Raw genomic sequence first — 27826 nt, 5'->3', positions numbered from 1 at the left:
TTCAAAGATTTACATGCACTGCAAATAATTTATCAACTTCTTTATTTTTGAGCCTTAAAGGTATAGCGGAGGATTTTCTTTTTCCGGGTGGATCATCAAGACTATTGGTCCTCTTAAGTGTCAATCATTCTGGTGATATGTTTGTGTAAGGCCATCGTACGTGCTCATGCACACGATTCACACGATGGCGTGCGCTTAAAACACAGGTTGGGCTTCCCACTGATGCCTCAGTCGTGAAGTTTCTACTTGACAGGTAAAATTTGGCAAGCTATTTGGAGAAATCCATTTAAAATCACTGCTAGTAAAAGTTAATGTAAGCTATGATTAGCTCGTGCATGCTCTCTCGTGCACACGTTTAATAGGCATGTGCATTTTTTCAAAAAGTGGAGAGGGCGGTTCTTTTCTAAACTTTGGGAAAATCCTCCACTATACCTTTAAGAAGACTTTTTAGCAATCTTTTATTTTTTTTAATTACAAGATAATTCGTTTTACTCTCAAACACAGTATGTTTGAATAAAAGACACAAAGGAAACTCCATCTTGTGCTTTCTCCTTTTATGTTGATTTGCAAACATGTAGTGTGCCAGTCAATTTTCTGCTTTTGTGGTTACTTACCTTGGTCTGTCATCCATATTGCTGTGATAGCTCTGGTGGGAAAATCTATCACCTCTGGAAACAAAAATGGTGTAATCAGTTAATCAAGTATGATTCATGATATAGGACAGACTGTCCAGAGAACTCACAGAAACTGCATTGATTCCCTTATTTACATCATTCAACAATATAATGGTAATCACTTAAAACACAAACAACTGGAAAAGATAATAAAAACGCACCTAATTGCAACATTTATATAAAATAAAAAAAAATGAATATAAAGAAATACACCAGGACTTAAATGTCCACAAAACCAGCAACCATAAAAACAAGATCTAATAATAATAATAATAATAATAATAATAATAATAATATATAAAAATGAAAATTATAGTTCCTATCATTAGAATTATGTTAATTTATTATTTTTGTCTATTTTTTGATACATATATTTTTTTCTTTTCCCATGTTTGATTATTTTGTTCTGTACATTCTGTAGCGCTTTTTGAGTCTGAGAAAGGCGCATTACAAATAAAATGTATTATTATTATTATTATTATTATTATTATTATGCCCTTTTTGCAAAAATAAAATGTAGGTTGTAGAAAACACTGCAATGCACAAAAAGCAACATTCTCTACATACCCTCCTCTAGGTGGTGGTGGTGGGGGCAGAGGCAGATTTCGGGCCCTACTGCCCCCACGTCCTCCTCTACCTGGTGGCGGTGGAGGTGGTCCACGGCGTGGGCTCATATCATCATAATCTCGTCTGGAAGGGGGCATGGGACGGCCACCACGGCCAGGAGGCATGCGATCGAACCCTCCCCGGCCACGCATCGGGAACCCACCCATAGGCCGTCGCCCTCTCTCTTCATACATCATGGTAAAACCACCATAGTCATACGTTTCATCATAAAAGTTTGGGTCATAGGGCTGGGCTCGACCTTTAATAGGAGCCTACAGATAACACAGGACAAATATAAGCTTTATTTATGAAGCAAAGTGTTTATCTAAAGAAACTGTGAATGTTGCTACAATGTCAAATGAGAAAACTGTATAATAAAAAAAAAAAAAGGGTAAAAAAGTCCTTGCATCTCTGTCATCATCTCACCTCTGAAATCAGCTCTAGAATGACCTTGATGCACTCAACCACACGCTCAGGTTTACCCCCGACTAACACTACGCGGTCAGTGGAGTGGGGGCAGCATTCCTGGAAGAGCTTGATTGTAGTCTGGGTATTCTTAAAAATTAATACAATTTCTCATCAGAGAAATACATATTTTTGGTTAAGCTGATATAAATATTTTAAGCTTCCTGGTTCCGAACTCTATTTTACGACATGGTATTTTTAGCACTGAGCTTACCTCCCTCAGTTCCTTGATCTTGGCACCTTTAACTCCGATAATGCCTCCGGCCAAACTCTGATGAATCAGCAGACGCAGCTCACAGTCAAAGTCAGTCCCGCTATAATGCTGATACTACCAAATATACAGAAAAAAAGAATGTTTAAGGACACGTGCAAACCAACCATACATAGTCCCATCCACAGCTTCTCTATTATTATTCATTGAAATATTTGATATAATTAATATTTTTAAAACAGTTTATATATTTTTAGCAATGACAAAAACTACTGTACTGTATACAAAGTCTACAGTAAGGATGCGATGCACCGATACCACTTTTTTTCAGACCAAGTACAAGTACTTAAATTTGGGTACTTGCCGATACAAGTACTTAATAACACCATTACAGGTCTTCTAACAATGTTTTATTTTCATCAGATGTTTTTCACTTTCTGACTGTAACAAAGTATACAACTTGTATAATCAAACTGGTTGTGTTAAAGGAGCTAATTCTCACCCCCCCCCCTCTTGACAATTTAGCAGAGCATAGTTTGCAGTCTGCTCTACTTTTATCATCATCGCTTATCTTAAAATATCTCCAAACGGCTGACATTACTCCTCATTACTAGACTACCTGCTCAACTGACGAGAGGTTAGGCTAATGTCACTTTGCCATAAGGGGCCGTTCACATATCTCGTTTTTTGCGCATGCAAATTCGTTATTTCAAATGTAGGTGCAAGCGCGCTCGTAATAGAAGTGGCGTGGCGCGCTAGTTTTTCCAGGCGCGCCTATGGTCATGGTTGCATAGCAACGACAGAAGCCACGAGAACGCAAGCGCTTGTGGAAAGGAGGAGGAAGCAGTGCAGCCGCGCTTTCCACACGTTTTTAGACGTGATATGTGAATGGCCCCTCAAAGCGGTATTGGGTGCGGTTGTATCGGGGTAGTTTTACAAGTACATGAGCACAGTATCGGACCAACACCCGAGTACTGGTATCGGTATCGGTGCATCTCTAGTCTACAGTATAGCTTTCCAATTTGGAATAAAATATTGTATAAAGTCGGACTCAAAATTTAAGTTGTTATTCACTGATTTTTTTTTTTTAAATCATATGCGTTTGGAACAATGCCTCAACTTTTAGAGTAGACTAGCGTACAGCTGACATCAAACCTAATGGATATGGACTAAATCCTGCAAAACACCAATTTGGATTTCATAGGGTTTTTAATACCTTCGATACTGGGTTTGGTATGCTCACCTCCTCCAGTGTAGGGATGATCTTCAGCAGAATCTCACCAATGGTCTCTATATCTGCACTCACACTCAGGATACTGTAGCAGAACATCAAGTGAAATGAAAGATAAAAGCAAAAAAAACAAAAAGAAAACAAAAAACAGATACAAAACTTTAGATCCTGAGCCCTGCTGCATACCACAAAGCAATTAAGTAGGGGGAAATAACAATTTAAACCAAAAGAAAGTAAAAAAAAAAAAAAAAAAAAAGAGGACTGCTGAACACATGTTTTAAGTTTTCCAACACTGGACTGAGATACGGGCAATCGACATGCACTCAGTTCTCGCACATTCAATTAAAACAGGCCTTGAAGAGATGGGCGACAGTGGAAGGGCTGAGACTGAACAGGCACTGTACGGCTACACGAGCCGAGAAAATGAGAGAGAGCAAGACAGGCCTGCTTACCACTATGCCACCACCAGATCATTTGGGAGAAGAAAGGAAGAAAAAAAAAGAAAAAAAAAAGTCTCTTGCAATTCACTCTATGGTGCCATCAGCACATCACATTCTCTCAACGACGAGAGAAACCAAACCAAAAACAAACAGAAGCAGCAAAAGACCAAGGCGAAGGGGAAGGGAAAGAATGAGAGATTTTTGCAGATTAAGAACCTGAACGTATGTGGGCTAAGAGAAGGAAAAAAAACAAGGGGAAGGAAATGCAGCACCAGAGAAAAATCAAAGACAACAGTGATGAGTGACAGAGAGGGCTGCGTCACGGCACTAGCTCAGAATCATGGACAGTGATGTTGTGAACAGTGAGAGAGGGGGGCTCAGGGGTTGGGGGAACAAGGACAGAGCGAAAAAGAGATGGGCTTTTCCACAGAACACTGTCAGAATCATCAGCTATGAAAATAATCATCCAAACTAGGGCTGGGCAGTATAATGAGGCGTAGGACGCGATAACTGGTAGATATTTTGCAATATTATGGCAGCTATATCTGCATGCATTAATGTGACACTTTTAACTTTTAAACAGTTTTAAGTTACCGCAAAGACCAAGAAGTAATGCAAAAATACTAGCAATGCACTTAAATGAATATTTTCGCAAAACATCAAAAAGGAAATGAAAGTCGCCATGAAGTTTTTTTGGCTTTTAGTAGGAATATGTTAGCCTTAAGGTTATCTGTAAGCTAGTATGCTGCAAAACAATGACAAAATTCGCATTTAGAAGATATTAGCATTCAAAACTTAGTCTCTTACTTCCGCCAATATGTATCAAAGATTTTCATGACATCACGATGCACTTCAGCTTCTCATCAGATTTTCTGTACAATCAAATGCTCTCTAGAGTCTATAGCGTCCCGCCCTCTACATTATAAATAGACGCTGAAGCTGCAGCCAAAATCGGTCAGTTCACACATTTACTATTTTCTTCATGATGAATGACAGATAGGGAACGATTAAAATATGCTTTCCATTGGGGCGAATGAAGTCTGGTTTCACGTCATTGTCACACGAACCGCCGCAGCGTGCAACAGTCTGCTCCGGTCCAGATACACGATAGCACAAAGCGGATCATATGCACGAGTCGGCGCAGACTACAAAATGTATCGGACCCATCTGAATTATGCACAGAATGCTATATTTTAAAGCGATTTGGTGAAGGTTAGGAGGAGAAACGGTTAGAAATTAGGAAGAAACTTTGGCTTTATCGAGCCAATCGGCTCTGGCCGAACTGATATAAATTAAACGCTACAAAACGGGAGGGGTTGTTCGGGGCTTTAAAAAGCAACTTTTTAATGTTGTTTATATGTCTATGTGGTGTTTTTAATATGCTTTAAGACAAACCATGTGCAAATTCATAAGTCAACACCATTGCTGAGTATTTTCTTTTTGAAGTTTACCAAAGGCAGTCTGGAAAACGCGGTTTGAAATCACTGGTGTTCCTTACGTCACAAACTACAACCAATCCCATCACGAGGGGGGCGGGCTTTAGTATATCATTAACTATGCTATGAAGCAGGGGAGTCACAAGAAAAGCCAGGTTATCCCGGTATACTTTTCTGTTGATATGAAAAATAGGGTACATTTAGCAATATAGAGGGTGAATTATGTATAAGATGTATATTACGATGTTATGATGAACAATATGCCTTTCTCCACGTTCTAAGTTGTTCAAAGGGTTTCTAAGCATACTGATGTTTAGAAGGCAGACTGAGATGGCGAACGTGTTTGTGTAACATTAGCTTGTGTAACATGGTTACACGGTTTGTGTAACATTAGCAACACATTATTAGCTGTTTGATAACAGTCAAGCAAAAGGCCAATCATAATCATAATCATACAGTTATGTGTCCGACGCTGTAGAGAGCGATACATAAAGGAATAAAATGATTGACTACAGGGGGACTTTGAAGTTTTCATTTAGCCGAGAACCGAAACTGAAAATAAAGTTGCTGTAATTAAATTTTGGTAATTGGCAATTCTTTATGCTATTCAGGGTGTCATGTTCTCAGGTGATAAATTAAACCAGCCGTAGTAAAGTGAAGCTGCTAGAATAATTTTAGTAGCATCTAAGAAGCGCTAATTAAACGTCACTGTTTCAGTCAATGATTTCAGCGCTCCAAAACTGAAAAAAAATTAATAATAATTGGGCCGCTTCACCCAGATATTTTTGATTGTCGAAGTTTCAGTGCATTACAATAAAATACAGAGTGGGACAAATGTAGAGGTGGTGGTGGCGGTCGATTCAACTTCCAATGATTCGAATCAATTCATAAATTGATATTCTAAACGTCTGTTAATGTTGATGTTGACGGAACAAAGAACGGTGCAGCACAGGACAGTTTAGAGAGCACACAGGCTTGCAACAGGGGACAAATGAAGCTTACTTGACAACAAAAGTTCCATATCAGTATTTTAACAAATAGAAAAAAGCCTTAAATAACGTATAATTACCAGCAATCCGGCATAAGCTTTTTTGTACTTTTTACACGAGAAGTGCGTTCAACATGGACGTGCAAGCGGTTGCTGTGGTAATGAACAATACCTGCTTGTAAAAGCGAATTAACATCTCCTGTATCGTAGGCTAAATCACCAAATATTGAGAATGCAACAGTGCATATTATATTTCTATAACTCCAAAAGACTGGCCACTGATCGGAACCAGCTGATATTGGTACAGGTATGATGTCACTTTGTAGGCCAAAATGCAGATACATGTTAGCATTTTAGCACTTCCAGTTCCGTCGTCCTGAAGTCAATGGGCTTTTTGGTTAAATGGCTGAAACAAGGTCTGTGGTGAACAAGCTCAAGACACTTCCACGTTTTATTCTACGACAAAATACATCGGTATAAACACACTCGTGATTTTTTTAAGCCGTTATGCATCTTGAAAAATTGAGTTGCTAACAAGTGGCTAAATGGGACAAAAGAGGCTGTCGGGGGCATTAAACGTTAGCCTCATTATGCTTATAATTGTGCTCAAACTATGCTAACTCAAACTTTCAGGGGAAATGTTTTTAAAATTAAAATAAAACAGTTGTCGGAAGCTTAGTGATGGTGACATTAAAGTCGTGGAACCGTGGTGTAGTTAGTTTATAGCGTACCTTTAGCTTTTTGCTTCTGGCAGCTGCATTTAGGCTTCAAAACTCACAAAAGTTGTGTTCATCTGTGAAAATAATATTTTTTACAGTATTATATCTCAGTAAAAATCCTAATGGGTTTTTGTTGAGGGAACCAGTGTGATGATAACTACTGGTTGGCCTACAAAGTGACGTCATACCTGCACCACTATTTCGACGATGCAAAAGACACGCTCATGCCATGAGAGACGAATATGTAAGGCTGAGTCTGTTTTAACCGGGCTTGAGTAAAATAATAATGTAATTTATTATGAATAATATAGTTCAATATAAAATATTTAGATAATATAAATTGATTGATGAAGTAAAACAATTGAAAAATAATAATTCAACAAAACTTTTATTAAAGTTTAATTACACCTATGAGCTGTATTTAATATCAATCAATTGGGGGCACAGGTTCTTAGGGGGGCAGCAAGGACAATAAAATTAAATAAATTTATTGAATACATTTTATTCAAAAATCAAGAAACAATTTTTAATCGAATCATGACCCCAAGAATTTATTATAATCGAATTGTGAGATTCCAAAAGATTCCCACCCCTAGACAAATGCAACATTTAGTTGGTTTTGGTTATTGAGGAACGATGCAACTTCTCGAATATTGAATTAATTTGGGGCATATTCACAGGTGTACCTATTTTACAAATCTGAACGCAGACTATCCAATCAAATTTTATATTTATAGTTTTAATGTTTTGAGTCTTTCATTTTACAAATGTTAAAGCTGTTTCTGCTATCAGACTTAATCTTTTGTTGAATAATCTGGTATTTTGGTTTGTATACATTATGTTCCAAATAAAAAGAACATTTAGCTTGAAACGCATTTAATTCACTCAATTATTTGAAAAGTGGAATTACATTATGGTCATAAAAAAAAAAAGAAAAAGTTGTGTTAAATGTGCACCAAAAATCACATTATGGTCATACCGCCCACCCCTAATCCACACATTCAGCAGATTAATATGAGTGCAGTCTCTCTCCGAGGCAAGAGAAGTGATTGATTACATACAATTCTGTGCAACAAAGAAAGTTCGCAAATTATATTCAAAGACTTAATGGGGGTGTTGGGGGAGGAGAAAAGACATTTAAATATATACAAAAAAATATATACAAATTAAGAAAAAAAAAGTCAAATGGAACAATACACGTTTCTTAAAGGGGGGGGGGAGGGGGGGGGGGGACTATATGTGTGAAAATGTTAAAATGAAACAGAAGGCAGGTTATCAAAGACATGTGTTCTCTTTCTAATCAGGCAGTGAGGCAATAACTGGTGGGACATACCGCTCTGGGCCACTGCTGTCTGGGACTGATACACTGGCATTGTACTGCATTGGTCGTGGAGGTTGGCATTGGGCAGGGGCATTCAATCACATGATGTCAAGTAAGGTGCCCGTTTAAGGAGGGGCACGTTTATGGGCGGGGCCAACCGGGGTGTCAGGTGGGCGGGCGGGCGATCAGGGGCGGAGGTTGGGCCAACATCAAGGTGGGCAACGCAGGAGGGGCAAGTCGATCCAGTACATGGGCAACGGAGGAAGGTGGCCAAAAACAAAAAAAAGTAAAGGAGAGGGAAGAGGGGGAGAAGGAATACATTTTTAATTGAATACAAGGCTTTACTCAATCTACTGTCCAATTTTTTTTCTTTTTTCTTTTGAAGAGACTTGGCAAAGAATGCACAAGAAAAAGGGCTGGACAGATCTAAAGACACTTTAAAATGTAGAACCACTGGGCATTGGGCAACAGTGGTTCATACAGGACTATGGGTCAGCTCAAGAGTCAAGACATCTGTAATTGGGTTTTCGAAGTGGGGGAGAGTGAAAGAGAATGTCTTCAACAATATAAGGTTGAGAAGTACCTCCCCTTTTATACACAGTGTCAAAGACTCACAAAATAGCCCCATTTCAGAGAGCTTGTCTGTCCAAATGAGCCAACCTATAGCTACAAAACGGAAGATCTGCCCTCAGGATCAAATGCATTCAAAACTTTGGAGGATTTTAATGGGATTTTAATGGACGGATTGGTGTCATGAGTTTTGATTTCTGGGATTTCAAATCCGACTGATTCGTGTTTTTGACTGATAAAGCTGAAATGCTCATGAAAACAACTGTTGGTCAAAGGATGTTGTCAGAAGTCTTGTTAATACTTGACCATTAGAGAACATTGTTTAAAAGCTCATGATAAGCATGCAGCATGGTCTTAATACTCACATCTGTGCGCAAGGCTTTAATGTTCTTGCCTCCCTTTCCAATCACAGCCCCTGCATTCTGAAAACACAAAATTACACTGTTAAAATGTCATTATACTGAAGAAACGGAGAAGAAAAGTGCATGTGTACGGCTTTACTCACTTTGCTCTGGAGAAGCACCCTGAGTTCCACCATTTCATCTGCGTTGCGGGAGCGTTTGAATGCCTGTTCCTCATCCATGTCCTCAGCGGGGCGCTTGCCTGAGGGAACACAAATCTGGCACTTGAGCCACAACCACAATTAAGACATTCCTGTTTATCAAACTGCTCGTTCTGAGAGAGTGCCACCATGGAATTCAAAACATAATCAGACACTAGTGGATAAGGTTCTCAAAAAAATTTGAGGACCTATAGAAAGCAGTTTAAAGAAGTACAAAGGAGACATCCAGAGAAAATGCTTTTAACAATCATTCACATACACACTTTGTGGTAAAAGCTAAAGCTTTTGAGCCAATAGAGTGCAACAGTCAGGATCTGGAAGTAAAAATCCCATTCATTTTCTCCATAGGCGAATTGATTTTAAATGATATCTTATAAATCTTTAAAGACTATTAGGCCTATTGTGAGGACAGAGTTGCTAATCGATGGTATATGCTTTTGCTGAAGCCATCACTCCGCAATTTCAACTTAACTTGCACCAAAATAACATTTTAGTGCCCACCCACTCCCATTAAACACTGCAAACAACACAGAGCCAATCCCCATTGTGTGTGTGTGTGTGTGTGTGTGTGTGTATTATGTATACAAGCCAAAATCTGCTTTATTATTATTATTATCATTATTATATTTACAACAGGATCTGCATTTTCATGGGTTTAAATAAAAAATTGTTTTGTTATAAAGAGACAATAAAAACAACTTAGTGCATCAAAACCACTCCTTTTGCTCCACTCCACGCCAAACATGTCAGTCTCTGAGTAACATGTAATTTATTTAAGCCATAAAATAAACTTCAGGGTTCGACATTAACGCTTTTCTGGGACAAGTGAAAGATAATTTTACTTGCCCAACCGGACAAGTATCCTGATTAAAACGTCAAAAACAACAAAATAATGATTCTGATTTTATTACATTTAGTCTGAGTGGCAACTGATAGTGGATAATAACACAACCAAGAGTGTTGTTTTCCTGAATAACATGATTGAAAAATGTGACATTTCATACAACAGTTCAATAAAGTAGTTTATATTTAAGCTATGCAGTTATGGCAATTTCTTCGCTGTTTTTGCTCGCGGGTTTCTCTATAGAGCTCCCCCTACAGCTTCGGAATAGATATTTGACAACACCGTCGTAAAAACTCATTGGCGACTCTTCATGCTTCATTAGGCCTACTGAACGATTCAGTGTTTGAATGAATCAGTTGAGTCACAGATTCAATGACCCATTCATAAACAACTGCCTCATTCTTAAATAATCGGCTGTTTGAACGAATCGTTTGAATAATGACTCACTCAATAAGACGGTCACATGCATCACCTACTGACAGTTCAGTTTCATTTTTAAAAGTCAAATCAACTCCAGCTCGTTTTATAATTACCCTAAAATCAAACAGTTCACCCCTCATGCACGTTATCACGTCTGTCAAAAACTTGGCTGGCTGTCAGCTGGAACACATTAACATAAACTCATGGGCATCAATCACTTCACTAAATACTTTAAGAAATAAATTATTACCAAACAATCCATCCGTTCTCAACAATAATAATAATAATAATAATAATAATAATAATATATATTTTTTTATATTTACAACAAGCAGAGGTCCAGGGAGTACACACATTACCTGTAAAATCCCCACTACCAGATGTTTTGAATGTGCTTTCGCTTTCCAAGAAGATAAAAAAAAAAAAAAAAAATGGTGGTCTGTAGCTAGCAGATATCTGACAAATCATGTAAAAATGTAGAATGTTTTATTGGAAAATGAAACATTTTAATCAAACTTTGATAATTGGCTTAATCTTTTAAACAATTAAGATGATAGTGATCAAACTACATTTAAAAAAATAATAAAATAATAAATAAAAATTATTCACCTGTGAAGTTCCTGAATCTATGCTTATGAGGGCCTGTTTACACTTGGTATTAAGATGCGTTGTGGACGTCTGATTCACAAATAGAACGTATCCGTATCTTTTGTCCACTTTCAACCACTTCTGTCCTGATTTCTTCAAGGGGAGGGTCAATGGGCAGATAAATGTATGGGCTTTTTCAAATTTTCAATGTTACGGACATAATAAGCTTGAGCAATTTACATACAGTATGAACGTTCCGTTCCGTACAGACGACGGAAAAACAGAGAGAGCTCTATAAGGTTTTGTTTCTGCTCTGATAGCCACGCCGAACACTGTGAGTGTGTGTTAGAAATGGTAATATAATGCCGAAAGAACATTGTGCTTGGTATGTTTTTCATCTTCAAACCAAACTTGGGTCTTAATGCCGACAAAGTTTAAATCCCGTCTGGCTAGCACACTTCCCATAATGTTCACAGATTAAGTCAGTAGGCAGAGAGTAGGCTGTCTTTTGTGGCTGTTTGAACGCATTCGATCACATGAGCGTTTTCATCTACCTCTGGAAGTGGTCTAAAGTCGATAAGCTCAAAACTTTTTAGACCCCGTTTACCCCTGTATTTAGCGTCGTCCACTTCTGATCCAATCGACCAAAACGCTTCTTTTTTTAAGTTATGTTTTTGGCCTTTTTGTGCCTTTATTGGATAGAACAGTAGAGATTTTGACAGGAAAGCGTCGGGTAGAGAGAGAGGGGAACGGGATCGGCAAAGGACATGGGAATCGAACTCGGGTCGCCAGAGGTGCGCTATATGTCAGCGCGCTAACCACGAGGCTATCGCCGCCGACCAAAACGCATCTTAATCGCAGGTAAAAACAGGACCTGAGTGTCAATTATGTATTATGTATAAGGTACGTCTCTGTCTCTGTCTCTGACAGACAGCATGTTGAAGCCATCGCTTTTTATTTGATTGTCATTCAAAATGCTTCATGGGATTGTAGTTCTTTCCTCCATTAAAGTTAAGAACACAATCTTGTTGTACCTTTGCCTTTTTGTCAGATTTTAGTTGGTTGGTTCATGACTTTTAACTCTTTAATAGGGATGTGCAAGAGCACCAAAGTACTTGGACGCGACAGCAATAATCGATCATGAAAACGATGATCACCGTGACTTTAAAAAATACATTTCTTTTTTAGTTTTTTTATAGTTGTTTTATTGCAGCATTTTGGGCGGTACAAAAACATTGATGATTAATAATCCAGCAGTGTTATTTTTTCTCGTCATGGCTTAGAAAATGTGCAGGCTCTCTGGAATCACTTGATAAAGTAGATGAAAATACAATGAAGTGCGAGATGTGTAGCGCCAATCTGCCAAACATAACGTTATAATGGAGCACACTACAAAATGTTGTGAATTCTTTGTGCTTTAGTTGCCTGCGTTTGTTGCCATGAAAAAAAAAAAAAATCCTTATGGGGATTTAAATATTCCTATGGGAAAAATACTTCCAAAAAACCAAAGCCACAGAAAAAGGGGGTGGCCACTGTTGCGCTCTATTCAGAGACTATACATTACCGTTAGTGTCAATGTTACTGAAAGTGGTCTCTTCTTCCTGCTGATCAATTTTTGTCTCCATTGTCTTCAGCCAGCAGTCAAAATGGAATAGGCTGTCCTCGACGGGTCACTCTAAGAGACAGTGTGTTGAGTATTAAAAACAATGCAGAAAATACCTTTTTTAAGTCCACATGAAATCAAAAATATGTTTATTTAACGAATACTCGGGATGCACGATATATCGCCCACCATATCGGTATCGGCCGATGTGTTCATTTTTAATGTTATTGTTATCGATAACATTTTTGCTTTTACTTATTATTTTTTTTTTAATAGCCTTTTGTTTTGTGAAACTAAGTTTGTAAGTGCAATTGTAATATTATATCTATTTTGTGTGTGTGTATATATTATATTATATATACACATACATATACATATATACACATATACCAAACAAATGCATCCGATTTGAGTATATATATATATATATATATATACACACACACTCAAATCGGATGCATTTGTTTGGTTAACGCCGTAGTAAAACGCTTAGGCTACTGGTGATCATCTTCAGAGCATGCAGCTCAAACAGCAAAGCACAACATTAATAACTATGATTGGGGCTGTCATATTACATAACATTATAATACTACTGTAATAAAATGTTGTGAATTCTTTGGGTTTAGCCTAGTTGCCACGTTTCATTGCGTTCTTATGGGAAGAGTGCATCCACAACAGGAGTTACATATCCTGACTAGCACATAACTTAGTTCAAGTTCACGTTATTTTGTGCAGATACAAGTTGTAATATTATGTTCATGTTGTATAAATATCTGATTAATCTCATATAGGATGCGTTTCGTTGATTTAATTAACCCACTAACAAAGCGCTTCACCGGTGTTCACTCAGCTTCAGCACACACAGCTAAGTGCTGTTATTTGAAACAGCAGATAATATTACTTTTAAATGTTTCTTTTTAATAATGATAATTAATATAATTAATAATAACAAGCACTTATTTTTATCATTATTATTTTAATCATTATTATTTTAATCAACAATATGATTTAATTAAAATAATTGTATTATTGTCCATGCAGAGGCCATTCCATTTTATTTATCCATGGCACATGAATTTTGATTCTTTATATGCAAGTAACACTGTCCAATGACTTGTTTGCATTATTTAGACATTATCTTATTTATTTGGCTGGCAATAGGTGTTTTTTGTTAATAAAGAAAGTTGGCCAAAATACATTTTAAAAGTTAAGGAATACATTGGTTCAAACTAGGCTACTGTATTGTATATGTTTGTATAGGTTTGTAAGTGCTTGGAACATGGTATCGGCCAAATTTTTCATATCGGTGCATCCCTAATGAACAAACTTTCCTTGGTAATAGCTTGTTCCATATATAAAACGACTTTCAGCTGATGTCAACAAGGCTTTATTTCTCAACGCCTCCATCCACCTGTCGGTGGTTCTGATTTATGTGGCGATCCAACACTGTATCAGAATCGTACAAAATGTAAGTAAAAGTCCTTAAAATCAAGAATTATAATGTATTGATTATACGAAGAACTACATAGGCCCAACAATATGCAAAACTATTAACATGATCTAGACTGAACAGGAAAATGATTTGATGAATTTATGCTACAATACTGGAGTGTTTGACTGTCTGAACTAATGGACTTTGACAACAACAGAAAATACAGGAAGTGTTTTCTCCTGAGTCCTGCATGGCAAAAGATAAGCCTGTTCTTTCATCCTAACTACACATGATAACATGGTTAGTTTCGTTATTTGCATATAACACCATTATTTCCCAGAATAAACCAGCGACTAACCAGTTGAAAACCACTGATACAGAGACAACTTTTCACAATCCAATCATTTCCAGATTAGTCAAATCAAGTCCTGTCCTACAGTTTTATCCTGTTCACTCCAAAATATGTTATTTTAGAGAGTCAAACAAGTCGGTGTCTGTACCATGGTGCAATATTAGTACTTACTATAGTACTGAATATAACCGTTTTCATGCACAATGTTATTTACATGGTAATTTATAGAATACCATGGAATTACCACGGTGTATGTCTACAAAAAAATGGTAATAGAACTTTTCTGTTATTCTTCTTGTCTGATAATATACAAATATGTTAGGCATACGGTTACTTTAAAAGCAAATTCAAAATACAAACAAGGTATGCAAGAAAGAAAGCAATTAGAAAAACGTTCTAATTTAATTAATTTGATCAAATACAAGACCATTTAAACGCAACGCGCATTTTGGGACCTGACGTTAACTAACATTCACACTGGTTACAAGGACTAGTTTAGGGCTGTGTCAAGGCCCAGTGCTTCAAAATGGTGCGCAAGTAACGTTAGCATTTAGCCTGCTAGCCTTCCAGTTCCAGTTACCATAACAGTACAAGCCTTCATTAATTGACAACACAGCTGCATTTACTGAACTTCACAAGTGAAATACATGTCAATTTTGCGGACTTTAACAAGAACATCTGTCTGAACATTTTAAACGAACGTCCTATTTTTGCACAAACGATCTATGGGCACAAAATGGCTTGGAAATTCACAACACGGGATTTGGTTAGACCATTTAACGTTCCTCTTTTTATATAACGTTAGTTTGTTTCTGCGTGCAAGACTCTGCTTTGGTTGAATAGTATGAGGGGAATTATTGTCTGCTGACTGTTGCGACTGAACAGCAGGAAACTCTCCATTTTGAGAAAGGCTCGTCTTAGCAAGCTAGCAGGTTAATTTACAGCACGGCGACGTATATAATGGTCTAATTAACGCTCGACAGTTCTGTTATTTATTATTACAGGAAATAACAGCACAATTTCCAACGGAAGTGACTTTGTAGTAATATGGTTCAAAATATTTAACAAACCTGCAGGCAGCCCTTCCGTCACACCAATTTTCGCCCGAAATTTCTGCGCCTTCTACCTTGATTTCATTGTAGGTTTACGTGCATTTTTTTAGCTTCGTGATTGGCTATGCCAGAACTCAAACGCGCAGCTGTATTGGTTAAAAAGACTGTCAATATAAAGGCTAACAATCTAATTGGGTAACGAGTCTGTCAGCCTTGTGAAATTGCCCCGCCCCTTAGCATTCGCTTTCATTATAGGATATCGTCATAGCAACTGAGAAGCGCTGTCGTTTTCTTTGGCGTTGAACAGCTTGGTATCATATATCATAAATATAATATGTATAATTTGTTTTATATACTCACAAATTTACTGTCGATCAAGGTGCACCCTCTCATGCCGTTCGCATTGGACATCGCACTGTATTGCAAAAAATAATAGGCTACAAAACCCAGTAAAACTGATATAGACCGATAAGAATACAGGACGTATCTTATATTGTACAGGCGCCTCTTTTTAAGACCAAAAGGGTGGCTTTAATGGCCGGAATGTAATCATTGTGTTAAGGGAAAAATCATATAGTGATTGCAGCTCACATTGACTGTGATAAAAAAAAAAAAGTGTTGCCTAATGCATTTGTCGCCCTCTCCTGGTAAAAAATATAACAGTCCGTCACCTTTCACTTCATCTTTTGGCTTGTGCTACTATAGTAATTTCCTAAACCAAGGGCCCTCAATGTACACATGATGAAATTAACTCAAATGTTCATATAACGCGTGGAATCTAGTGCAGATGGACTCTAACTTCTCTCACAAGATGAACACGGACGTCAAATGTGAGATTCAAACATGAATTTTCCGAATTCATCATTGCGCTCGCGCCCGTTCCCTTCAGTTCACATAAACTGATAATTCGGTAAACACCCCAAAGTAATATAATTTATTATTTATTATTAATATTATTTCGTCTCCTTGCCATAGACTACACTGCGATTGGAATGCGAGACTGACATCAGTAAAAAAAAAAAAAACATCCTGGCATTTTTGTTTAGTAATTATTTTTCTAGATGCAGCCCATCTTGTGCGTCAAACAGCACGTCACACTCCAATGGCTATTCATGAAGTTGTGGTAGGATTGCTGAAAAGAGGATGGAAAAGCAACACAGCCAGCTCATATTGAACTGTTAAACAGACGAACAAATGAAAACAATCAAGCAATTTCCCAAATTACTCGATATAAAAAATAACATAAAATAAAACATATTTGACAGCCTATACCAATCTCCTCGTCCCTGTCAATATGCATCTCCCAAAGATAGCCCCTTGACAACATAGGTGATCAATTATTGCCGATATGACATCGCTGAGAGCATCTTAACGTCCCCCTCCACATGTAATTACAGCGATGGCTGAGGGAGATGCGGTCGGTAATCAATAGGCGCTTGCAGGTACGCGCTGCTGCCTCTTCACACGCGCGCGCACACGCACACTGTCTCGCTTGTTTTCTTCCTCAGCGCTGGATGTGAGACGTCAGCGTCACCACCGCAGCCCGTAGACACACACAGCCTGCGGCCACACGTTTTACCACCGCGTCTGGAAGAAGCAAAACCCGGATAGCGCAACATATTGGCACGCGAACATTTCCCCGTTGCGTTTTCACCTTTCTGCGGAGACCAGAAAAGGCCACTCATGACAGTCTCGCGTCGCGCACAACGTCTTTGCGCATCCCACAGCAGCGGCGTCTCATCTCGGAATTGCTGAAAATACTACAAGACATTACACAACAGTGAATGCATCGCGCTAGACCTGCTATGACCACAGGGGTTCATGGAATGGCTCGCTGGGGGTTGTGTGGGGTTTTATTCGGGCTGCTGAGGCTCAGCTCGGCTTGTCCTGTGTCGTGCTTTTGCAATGCCTCGAGGATATCGTGTATCGATCAAGAACCAGGGATCGAGGATTTCCCTGTCTTGGTGCCAGAGTCTGATATGGAAAACATTACGGATATGTAAGTGCAGTGTTTTAGTGAGAAATAAACCGGGAGACCTGCTCCTCCAGCTTCACGGATGCGTAAAAAAAAAAAAAAAAAAAAACATGCGCGTGTGTTTGTGAGCGTGTGCGCGTGAGGTGTGTGGGTAGATTCCTCAATTCGTCGAGGGACAAAATAAGTTTAGTGCAGTGCTATTCCATGACATCCACAGCCTGACCATTTCAGCCACGGCTATGAGCATGTGTGGAGTTTGCTACGATAATTCAGGGCGTGCGTACGAGCTCTTGACATCAAACGAGACCATAGGGTGACATGCAACAGACATCATGTCGTGTGTGAGAGAGGATGAGAGCGGTTGAAGGGAAGGTGTCGGGGACACGATATACAATCGATAAGTTGACATGATAGCATATCTAAAGGTTTATATATATATATATATATATATATATATATATATATATATATATATATATATATATATATATATAAAGATGATCACTCAGAGAATAATTTAGTGGGGCTGCTGACTCACCTCAACTGACTTTCTCTACCATAGCAGAAAAGAGAAATAGAAAACACAATCGGCTTACACTCAAATTTATAAATCGGCCACATAACGACATAACTCTATTAGATGCATATCGGTGAAGATAGAGCGTCCGCTTCACAGAGATTTAAATCAGTGATGATCTGATATGCATTAGGCAGCACTGACTGGCTTGAGAGACCGTCAAATGCCTTGGTCTTGGGAGAAAAATGTCCTTTAGGCCTGCCGTGAGGGAAACGCTTATAAACTGCTGTTATTTCCGAATAAAATTCAGTTTTACGCGTACATTATTCCATGAATTGTTGTGTATAGGCTAGTTGGGGAGTAGTCTAACGTGTCCGCAGAGCAATAGGCATCGGCGCCTACGCAAATATGTCACTCCGTTTCCACGACAACGGCTCACTGGACCCACTCCAGGCATGTGCGCGCGCTGTAGTGAAATCATAGCTTTTTCACGCGCACCTTTATTAACTTGTTCATATGGTGACGGTTGATGTCAAATTACCGTGCGTCTATTTAAGCTGTCTCTGAAAAAAAAAAAGAGAACTGCCTGTTGATATTTTCAATTTTGCTCTAATTTAATAATCACTGTTTTTGCATGCCAGTGCGCCTTGAAAACAGTTGACTTGAATTTATTTGTTAGACGCGTAGCTACCTTGTTAAATTATGTTCTCATATAATATTACTGAAACGTATTATGCTAGCAAAAAAAAAAGTATCATTATTTTCTTGAAAATAGACTGCAATGTAAATACCATGCTGTACTTTTTTGTAAGGTCAATATTCACTGAAATTAATTGGCTTTATTAATAATATAGTTACCTATAGTTCATATATTCTAATACTGAAACTTACTAATAAAAAAGTAACACAAATACAATAAAAATAAGTTTTTATAAGGTACCATGGTAATAGCATAGTAGTTCTTTGAAGTTACAATAGCGTCCAAAGGTTTAGATTTAGAAATATTTATTTTTATTCAGCAAGGATGCTTGAAATTGATCGAAAATGACAATAAAGGCATTGTTACTGTATTTCACTGAACTTTCTATTCATCAGAGAATTCAGATTTTTGTATTTACTTGTTCACTCAAGTAATAATCAGCACAACTGTTCAGCACTGATTATGATAAAATATATATATATTTCTGATGCTGAAAATTCAGCTTTGCCATCTCAAGAATAATTTACAAGGAAACATTTTAAAATAGAAAAGAGTTATTTTAAATTGTAAAACTATTTCACAATATTGCTATTTTTACTGTATTTTTAATCAAATAAATGCAGCCCTGGCTAGCATAAGAGACCTCTTTGAAAAACATTAAAAATCATAACAACACAAAAAAAACTTTTGAACAATACTGTATAAATCACAGTACTATGGTACAACAATGTTTTTTAACATATGCCATGATAGTTAAATATCATGATATACGAAGATGAGAATTATCTTCAATAAATCATGATACTATTGTGGTATATTCATCAATGTACCACAGCACTTTTGTAAGGGTAGTAATCATTCCTTTTGCTTTCCACAGCTATATCTCAAATCAAAAAAGGCTATTTACAATTAACGAGGACCATATGAAGTTCTACTCGAATCTCAGGAATTTGTGAGTATTTGATATTTTAAGAAAATATTGACACTTTATAGAAGAGCAGAACTTATGTGAGCATTTACTGTCTCCCACAGAACAGTGACCAATACTCACCTGACATATGTATCTACGTTGGCCTTCTTCAACAATTCTAAACTTCAATATCTGTGAGTCTATTTTTTAAAAACTGAATTGAAATGTAATTATTTAACAAATCTGTGATGTTTTCAAAGAAATCTTTACTTTCAAGTAATTGAACTGAAAGTAACTTATTTTTTATTTTTTATTTTTCTATTTGTAGGAATCTCAGAGACAATAACTTATCAACACTCTCTTGGATGGCAATTCGTAATTCAAACTTGTCGACTTTGTAAGATCTTCCTTTCAATAATAACACTTACAAAACTATGTACAGTGGGCTGTTTGTGCAGCATACAAAGCAGCCTTCGGTTCCTGAATCTGTTTGGGTTTGCTATAGGTTGCTCTCTGGGAACCCTTTGCAATGTGCATGTGAGAACATCTGGATCCAAGTCTGGTTGGATGATAGTGAGAGAGAGGGTCTGCAGTGTCTACTGGAAGGAGGAGGGGCAAAAGCCCTCTCTAGACTCACTCTACCGTCATGTAGTAATGGAACTCAAACACACTTAATGCACATCTAATTTGCACAGTTTGTGGTAAGAAGTATTAAAGCATAGTTCTTAAAAACGTGAAATTTCTGTCCTTATTTCAGAGTATCCGCATGTCGAGGTCATCCCTGCTGTCGTCAGTCTAATGGCAGGAAGTGATGCTACTGTGATGTGCAACGTGTCTGGATCCCCGACCCCCGAGCTATCCTGGAGCTTAAATTCTAGTGATCACCCTCCTCTCTCAACCAGCCATGAGGTAACACCCTGTTTGCCCTTTAAGTATAAAGCTAGTTGGAATAGCATACTAACATAGTGCTCTTACTGTTTCTGCAGTATGCATATTGTAGGCAGCATGCAAATTGTCTATAGGTTAAGAATACGTGGTCAACCTACTAAATGTGTATTCAAACACTGTGTGCAATATTGTATCCCACAATGCAATGCGCTTTACTTCACATTCCAATTTTTGTTGACGGATGTAATTATAGCCATGATGTTAAAGGGGTCATGACATGAGAAATAAATTTGGAGGATCCCAGCACTGGAAACAAGTGATGGATAATTTTAATGGTGTCCTGATTTGCGTCAAAGGATTTGTTTGTATGAAGCATTTTGTTTTGTAAATGAGGCACATGGAGAGTTCGCAAAGAAACTTTTGTTGAAAGATGAAGCAGCCAACTATATTGGATCTGACAGCAGCTGCATCACAAACTCAACTTTAATTTTGAAAAACACAAAATGATTTCATAATGCTTTGTTGGTAAATGATGGTTGTATATGGATAATGTTTTCAAAGCATGTGCAAGTGGGCGTTGATACTGTTTCCTATGCGTTAGCCAATCATAACAGTGGCAATTTACTAACAAGTTTTAAATTGATTATTTCACACAGAGGGTCAGAATGAAATAATATATGTATATATATATATACACTGAACAAAATTATAAACACTTTTGTTTTTGCCCCCATTTTTTGCCCCCAATAAGAGTGGCCTTTTATTGTGGCCAGCCTAAGGCACACCTGTGCAATAATCATGCTGTCTAATCAGCATCTTGATATGCCACACCTGTGAGGTGGATGGATTATCTCGGCAAAGGAGAAGTGCTCACTAACACAGATTTAGACAGTTTTGTGAACAATATTTGAGAGAAATAGGCCTTTTGTGTTCATAGAAAAAGTCTTAGATCTTTGAGTTCAGCTCATGAAAAATGGGGGCAAAAACAAAAGTGTTGTGTTTATAATTGTGTTCAGTGTATATATTATTTAATTCTGACCTTCTGCATGCATGCATATATATATATATATATATATATATATATATACATATTGTGTGTGCAAAAAAATGAAGTGAACCTCAAGGAACATAGTAAAATAATTAAAAACATCTATGTCATGACCCCTTTAAATGATAGTTCACCCAAAAATGAAAATTCTATTGTCAGTTACCAAACCCTTAAGACTTTGATTTATATTTGAAAAACACAAATTAAGATAATTTTAATAAAACTTCACATATTTCTGTCCCTCCATTGAAAGTTCATTCCGTCAAATCTATTTGACACTTCAAACAGTTCATAAACAGATAAGGTAAGAGTAAAAGCAATCCATATGATTTGAGTGGTTTAATCCAAGTCTTCTGAAGAGACACGATTGCTTCATATGATATAACATTTGTAATGTAATGTAATTTAGGCTTTTATTCATATAATCTTTTTATTAACACACAAATACATATAGGTAAACACATCAAATATGGTAAAGAGAAGTTCAATCATTCTTTCTTGACCAGCGAGAATAACCTTGTTGGTTCTCGGATGCCATGTTTAATGTGCTCTATGCATGTGTGTTGATTAATGTTTATATGTGAATGAAAGCCTAATCCATTTATCATTTAAACTGATCATGTCTCTTCAGAAGATTTGATTGTAAACTGACTATTCTTTGAAGATGCATAGCATCATGAGATCTTCCACAAAATCATAAGTAACCTTAGATCATGATGATAAACTTGGTGGAAGTCTACAGAGCCCCTATAGGGAAAAAAATATGAGATGGGAGGAAAAATTATTTGTCAATGCTTTTGCGTTCTCTCGCAAATGTTTTGCATTCCACCGAGAAACTTTGCATTCACTCACAAAGAACACAAAAGTTTTGCACGCAAATGCAAAATTTCTTGGGGGAGCGCAAAGGTTTTGCGAACAAACGCAAAGTTTCTCGTGGGAACACAAAAGCATTGGAATCTATTTTTTCGCCCATCTTGTATTTTTTCCATCACCATGTCCCTCTAGGGGCTCCGTAGAATACAGTGTTTAACGCGCTAAACTGAAGTACAGTGATCATGTTTTATGATAGCCCTTGTCGTAGGCCTATACGGATCTCACATCAGTTTTAACCTCTCTACTCCTTGCGCCAGTTTTACACATTAAATACGTTTAAACATTTAATCTCTGTAGCATCCTATAATGGGCTTTCAAAAATCATGACTGATCACAGCGCTGAAACCACAGATGCTTGACTCTAGCCCGTGAAAGCATTATGTTTCCATTAATATTTAAAATGCTCACTATACTTACATTAAAGGAGCCTTCACCCATGGTATAGCAGCCTGTAAAACAGATTAAATACTGAGATGTAGAATAAGAACATGGATTATTTAGCACCAGTTAATGGTGCTTTGTTCACCTGGGATGTTTGGTGTCACTGCATAGTTAAAGAAGACTATGGCGAGCATAACAAACAGCATTAATCCTAACCCTGAGTATGACATGTAACTCGCCCAGCACAGTTTGTGCTACAGATATGAATTACTTTGTAAGCAAAAAGATTTGTATATTTGCCTAGTGATAAAATGACTGAAAACATCTCATAGACTTATGAGAAATCTCATAGACTCATAGAGGAGAAAAATGTAAAAGAAACATTTTGACTACTGTTTTCACTTGGTACCAGATGTGCAGAAAACATACTGGCTTGCTTTACTGACTGCAGTAATGTTTGTGAGGTTTATTAATTAAATTAAATTGTTAGTACATAAAGGAAAATATAATGCATATTTTAAAACGATATAACAATGAACATTTAAGTTGTATCTTAAGTGTAAATTCGACTTTCATATTATATTATATGACTTTCACAGCTAATTTAGGTTTTGTTTATAGTGAAATTATGTTATATTATTATGTTGACCTATTAAGTAACATTTGGCTTATATCTAAAGAAAATATATTAATTACGTAAGTATGGTCTTTATAATAAATAAAATGTGTTCTTTGAATGTTTTTGTCTTGGGGCAAATACTTTTGATTTATATTAAATAACATTTGAAATAAAATTTGAGAAAAAAATAAAATACAGTCCCATTTCTAGAGAAATTGGGACATTTTGTAAAATTCAATCAAATTAAGAATCTGTGATTTGTAAATTCTCTTTTACCTTTATTTAACTAACAAAAGTACAAAGAAAAGAATTCCAAAACTGACCAAACTAATTGTATTTTGATTTTGATGGATACAACACACTCCAAAAAAGATGGGACAGAGGCAAAACAAAAGTGAAAAGGCTATAGAATACGTAAGCAAAACTGTTTTGAAACAGTCCACAATAAGTATTTGAATTGGTAATAGGGGATGGTTTTGGGATTGAGGGTAAAAGGAACATCTTTATAAGCAAAGACTTATATGCTCTTTCAATGCCAGGCCTCATTCTGCACGTGCTACAACAGAGTGGCTTCTTAGACACTCTACACTGTAGAAGGGATGTGCTTGACTGCCTGCCTGCAGTCCAGATCTGTCTCTTATTAAAAATGTATGGCCAATCATGAAAAGGAGAATCCGACAAAAACGACCACAGACTGCTGAGCAGCGGTCTTGTATCAGGTGAGATTGGGCAAAAATTCCACTTGCAAAAATGCAACACTTAGTATCCTCAATTCCCAAACTATTAAAAAGTGTAACTAAAAGTAAAGGTGATGTGACACAATGGTAAACATGCCTCTGTCCTAACTTTTTTGGAGTGTGTTGCAGCCATCAAAATCCTGGTCATTTTATTTACAAAATACACTTAAGTCGGTCAGTAAAAACATTGGAAATCTTGTCTTTTTTTGTCAGTTAAACAAAGGTTCAAGATAATTAACAAACCACAGATTCTTGATTTTATTGCATTTTACAAAATGTCCTAACTTTTCTGGAAATGGGGTTGTAAATTTGGCTGTAACAAATGAAAGAATAGTTTTGGTTGGTCCAAAATTGTATACCGGAATTTCAGAAAGTTGTTTGGGTGGTCTTGCTTGACTTTGGTCAGTAAGAAAAAAACACTTATAAATGACCCTGAATCCCCTAGAAACCACATAACAACACCCTGGCACTCACTCATAACACCCTAGCATCATGGTAACGAGTTTCACATGGCCAAGTTTAGATTTTCTTCAGTAAATTTAAAAGTGTAAGTTTCAAATGGAGTCTACCTAATTCTATGAAGCATAACAACAGCCAATATTAGATTGATGTATACACATATTCGAGTTGATGCGGTTTCTTTCTCACAGATCAGCAAAATCGAGCTTCAGTCTGTGCTGACTCTAATTGGACTTTCACCTGATGACAACGGCAGAGAGCTCACCTGTAGTGCCGAGAACATTGTGGGCCAGAATGAGGCTTCCGTCCTTCTCAATATTCTTTGTAAGAACTCAGTCTCAGAAGAAGTAGATTTGCTTTGCATTGTTTTGTTCATTTGAGTGAGCCCCAAGTTAAGTTTCATTCCAGTTCCCCTCTAACAGAAGGCCTAGAGCTCAAATAGTGGTGACGAGTGGTATAGACCAAGCACACAAATGCTGTACTTGATTTAAAGAAACTTTGATAAAATATTACTCCATAATTATATAAAAGTATAAATATTATTCCAAAATTATATAAAACTATAAACAAACTATTTCATTTATTTTATTTTTTTTCATTTGAATGTGCTCCTTCCTCATGCTCAAAATACCAATTTAAAGAGAGAGGGGTTTAATGTCCTCCTAGTCACTCAGATAGAACAGAGCTAAAACAGGTTAGAGTTCAGTCCGACATTATTATGAATCATTCGGAGTCAGTACACTGCTTTGAGGATCATATTACTCCCAGTTCTTGGCTTATTTTTTGTTGCACAAGACTAGTTGATTTGTTAACTTGTTAGACTTTCTCCAACTGGATCACTGAATCAGAGAGTAATTAACTTATGCAATTGGATCAGTCAATTACATAAATTAATCATTCATTGCAAACTGTGAACCAGTTCAAGCGATTCATTGAGGGGTGATGTCATGAATTGGACATCACTATTGGATCTTGGTGCAGATCTTAATTTCTTCACTTAAAAAATAACTAGCAATGGCATATGAATCAGTAGAATTGAATTTTAGTGCAAATCCATCTCTCACTTGGTTAGAAGCAATCCAAATTTGGCAGATGCCAACATGGACAGGTTGCGTTGCATCCTCATCCTTTTACACCATGAATGAAAACTATTCAAGGCGAAACAGCTGAAAACCACTTACATAGAGGATGAATTTTATTTCATGTATCACAGTTTATAAACTAATGAAACACCAAAGATTTTCTCTGCAAGAAAATCTCTCTGAGAGGTACCTATATTGTGCAATCCTGTAGGACTAATACAGAAGACCTTAAAAGTCAGCCAGTTTTCTTAATTTCCATTAAAAAGTAACAATTTAACATAATTCAATTTTTTTTTTTTTAAGAGTTAGTAACCTAGTAACCTTTCCCAACACTGCTGATGAACATGAATTAGAAGACTAGAACATGTGGTTATGTTTCCATGTATGGGATACTCCTATTGTCAGGTTTCTAAATTGAACGAATCTGGTTAGTATTTAACAATATCATCATGAGAATATAGAACTCAATACTTCAATAAACAATACTAGTGTTAAATGTTAAGCATGCAGTAAGTGATTTCTGAGGAATGCTGTTGAAAGTGGATCGGACCGAGCACCACAACACACTTGGCAATCAGCGGTAGGGGGCGTTTACACTCATGATGAGGGAGGAGAGAGAGTGAGCAAGAGGGAAATTTTAAGACTGTAGAAAGAGAGATGGCTGAGAGACATTACAAAAAGGTCAGTGGAATATCACTGGAAAAAGAAGGTTTATGATTAGGCAAGAGCTTTAGGACCCACGTTAATATTGGAAAAGATTTCCAGCGCTAGAGAGACCTAAGGCCTGAAAATGTAACATTGGGTTTGCTATGTATCACTGAACCAAGATATGCTGTTATTGTAATGTTAGCTATAGTAACAGGACAGTTTTGAGTCATTGTTTGTTTGGAGCTGGTATTCTGCTGGCAACTAACATCAAACTCTTGCTTGTATACTCTGGGAAGTTCGGATCATTTTACTCTGACTCGGATCTTTGAATCTCGTTCATCAAAATGAACTAATCTTTTTTCGAGTCATTTCATTCATTTCAGCAGAATGTATTTAAAATGTTACATGTTATTAGCCAAATTCCCCAAACACATCAAATGTTGATCGCATTTAGAATGAGAAAAAAATTGCGACGCAAGGAAAGGCCAAATTATGAGAAACAGAAACGATTAATTAATTTATCTGGGTCTTCAGGCTATGCAGTCTGTTAGTTTACCTCACCTCCCGATCTAAGCCGTTCGTTCATCCTGCGACATCCCAATAAACTGAGCTTTGCAGTCTGTAGTACCGGATACAGAATTGATTAGTACACGTTTCAAGTCTATCGACTTCGAGTTCGAGTCATTCGTTCATCACGTGACAGCCCCAAAGGCTGAGCTAGGCAGTCGGTACCGGATGTAGAATTGATTAGTTCATCTTTTGAGTCTTCAGGTTCAAGTCGTTCGTTCATCACATAATAGCCCCATAAGCCTTAAGACTTCTGACCCGAAGACTCGAGAGGTGAACTAATCATTTCTTTTTCCGGAACTGACAGCATAGCCTCTATGGGACTGACGGGAAGAACGAAAGACTCGGACCCGAACTCGAAGACTCAAGAGATGAACTAATAATTTCTGTTTCCTGTACAGAACCCATAGGATGTTGCGCATGCACGGTCAACACAAAATGAACGAATCACTCTCATAGACAACTCGGTAGTCCCGAGTCAGATTAAAGATTTGTTCAAAATGAACGACTCATTCATGACCGACCCATCACTAGTACTGAATATTTATTTTTTGTTCTTCCTTGTTCCTTCGTCATCTTCGCTTTATATTTCATTATTTTGCTTCGATAAAGCTATGATAAAGATACATCCACTCTTGCATTGTGTGTTCGTGCATTTTGAGGGCGGAGCAATGAAGGGAGGGGTGTGTTTGTTTGGGTTGATTTCAAATGTCAACAGCATTTCTCATAAATCGCTTACTGCGCCTTTCAAGTTTAGGTTTCCATCAGACTATGTTCCAAATTTTTAAATGAAAGTAAAGTCGTCAAAACTATGAAATAAAAGAGATGGAAGTATGGGAATTATGTTGTGAAAAATGTTAAATCTAAAGTATCTTATATTCTAGCTTAAAAGTCGCCACCCTTTGCCC

General features: G+C 37.1%; 2 protein-coding genes across 9 annotated transcripts in view; one reads left to right on the top strand and one right to left on the bottom strand.

Annotated features, from left to right (window-relative positions):
• Positions 1-15658, bottom strand: part of hnrpkl (heterogeneous nuclear ribonucleoprotein K, like) — a 29449-nt gene extending 13791 nt beyond the window's left edge. For all 7 annotated transcript variants that reach the window (XR_014627882.1, XR_014627883.1, XR_014627884.1 and 4 more), the window contains exons 1-10: positions 15533-15658; positions 12640-12750; positions 9167-9264; positions 9027-9083; positions 8104-8147; positions 3200-3272; positions 1960-2073; positions 1707-1835; positions 1242-1552; positions 615-668 (exon numbers count right to left, since the gene is read on the bottom strand). Coding sequence is in view for 4 of the 7 variants with exons in the window: in XM_084413094.1 (XP_084269220.1) it covers positions 615-668; positions 1242-1552; positions 1707-1835; positions 1960-2073; positions 3200-3272; positions 8104-8147; positions 9027-9083; positions 9167-9264; positions 12640-12700 (941 nt within the window). In the remaining 3 variants the exon portion in view is untranslated. The remainder of the gene's footprint in view (positions 1-614; positions 669-1241; positions 1553-1706; positions 1836-1959; positions 2074-3199; positions 3273-8103; positions 8148-9026; positions 9084-9166; positions 9265-12639; positions 12751-15532) is intronic.
• A 1371-nt stretch (positions 15659-17029) lies between these two features.
• The window catches only part of ntrk2b (neurotrophic tyrosine kinase, receptor, type 2b), a 29663-nt gene continuing 18866 nt past the window's right edge, over positions 17030-27826 (top strand). For both annotated transcript variants that reach the window (XM_084415194.1, XM_084415193.1), the window contains exons 1-7: positions 17030-17513; positions 19584-19658; positions 19739-19810; positions 19945-20013; positions 20122-20267; positions 20374-20525; positions 24813-24945. In XM_084415194.1, the coding sequence (XP_084271320.1) occupies positions 17299-17513; positions 19584-19658; positions 19739-19810; positions 19945-20013; positions 20122-20267; positions 20374-20525; positions 24813-24945 (862 nt within the window). In that variant the 5' untranslated portion in view covers positions 17030-17298. The remainder of the gene's footprint in view (positions 17514-19583; positions 19659-19738; positions 19811-19944; positions 20014-20121; positions 20268-20373; positions 20526-24812; positions 24946-27826) is intronic.

The sequence above is a fragment of the Rutilus rutilus genome (genome assembly GCF_951802725.1).
Source record: "Rutilus rutilus genome assembly, chromosome: 7".
In the NCBI taxonomy this organism is placed as follows: Eukaryota; Metazoa; Chordata; class Actinopteri; order Cypriniformes; family Leuciscidae; genus Rutilus; species Rutilus rutilus.
Note: the sequence above shows the minus strand (reverse complement) of the source record. Positions and strands in the feature narration are given on the sequence as shown.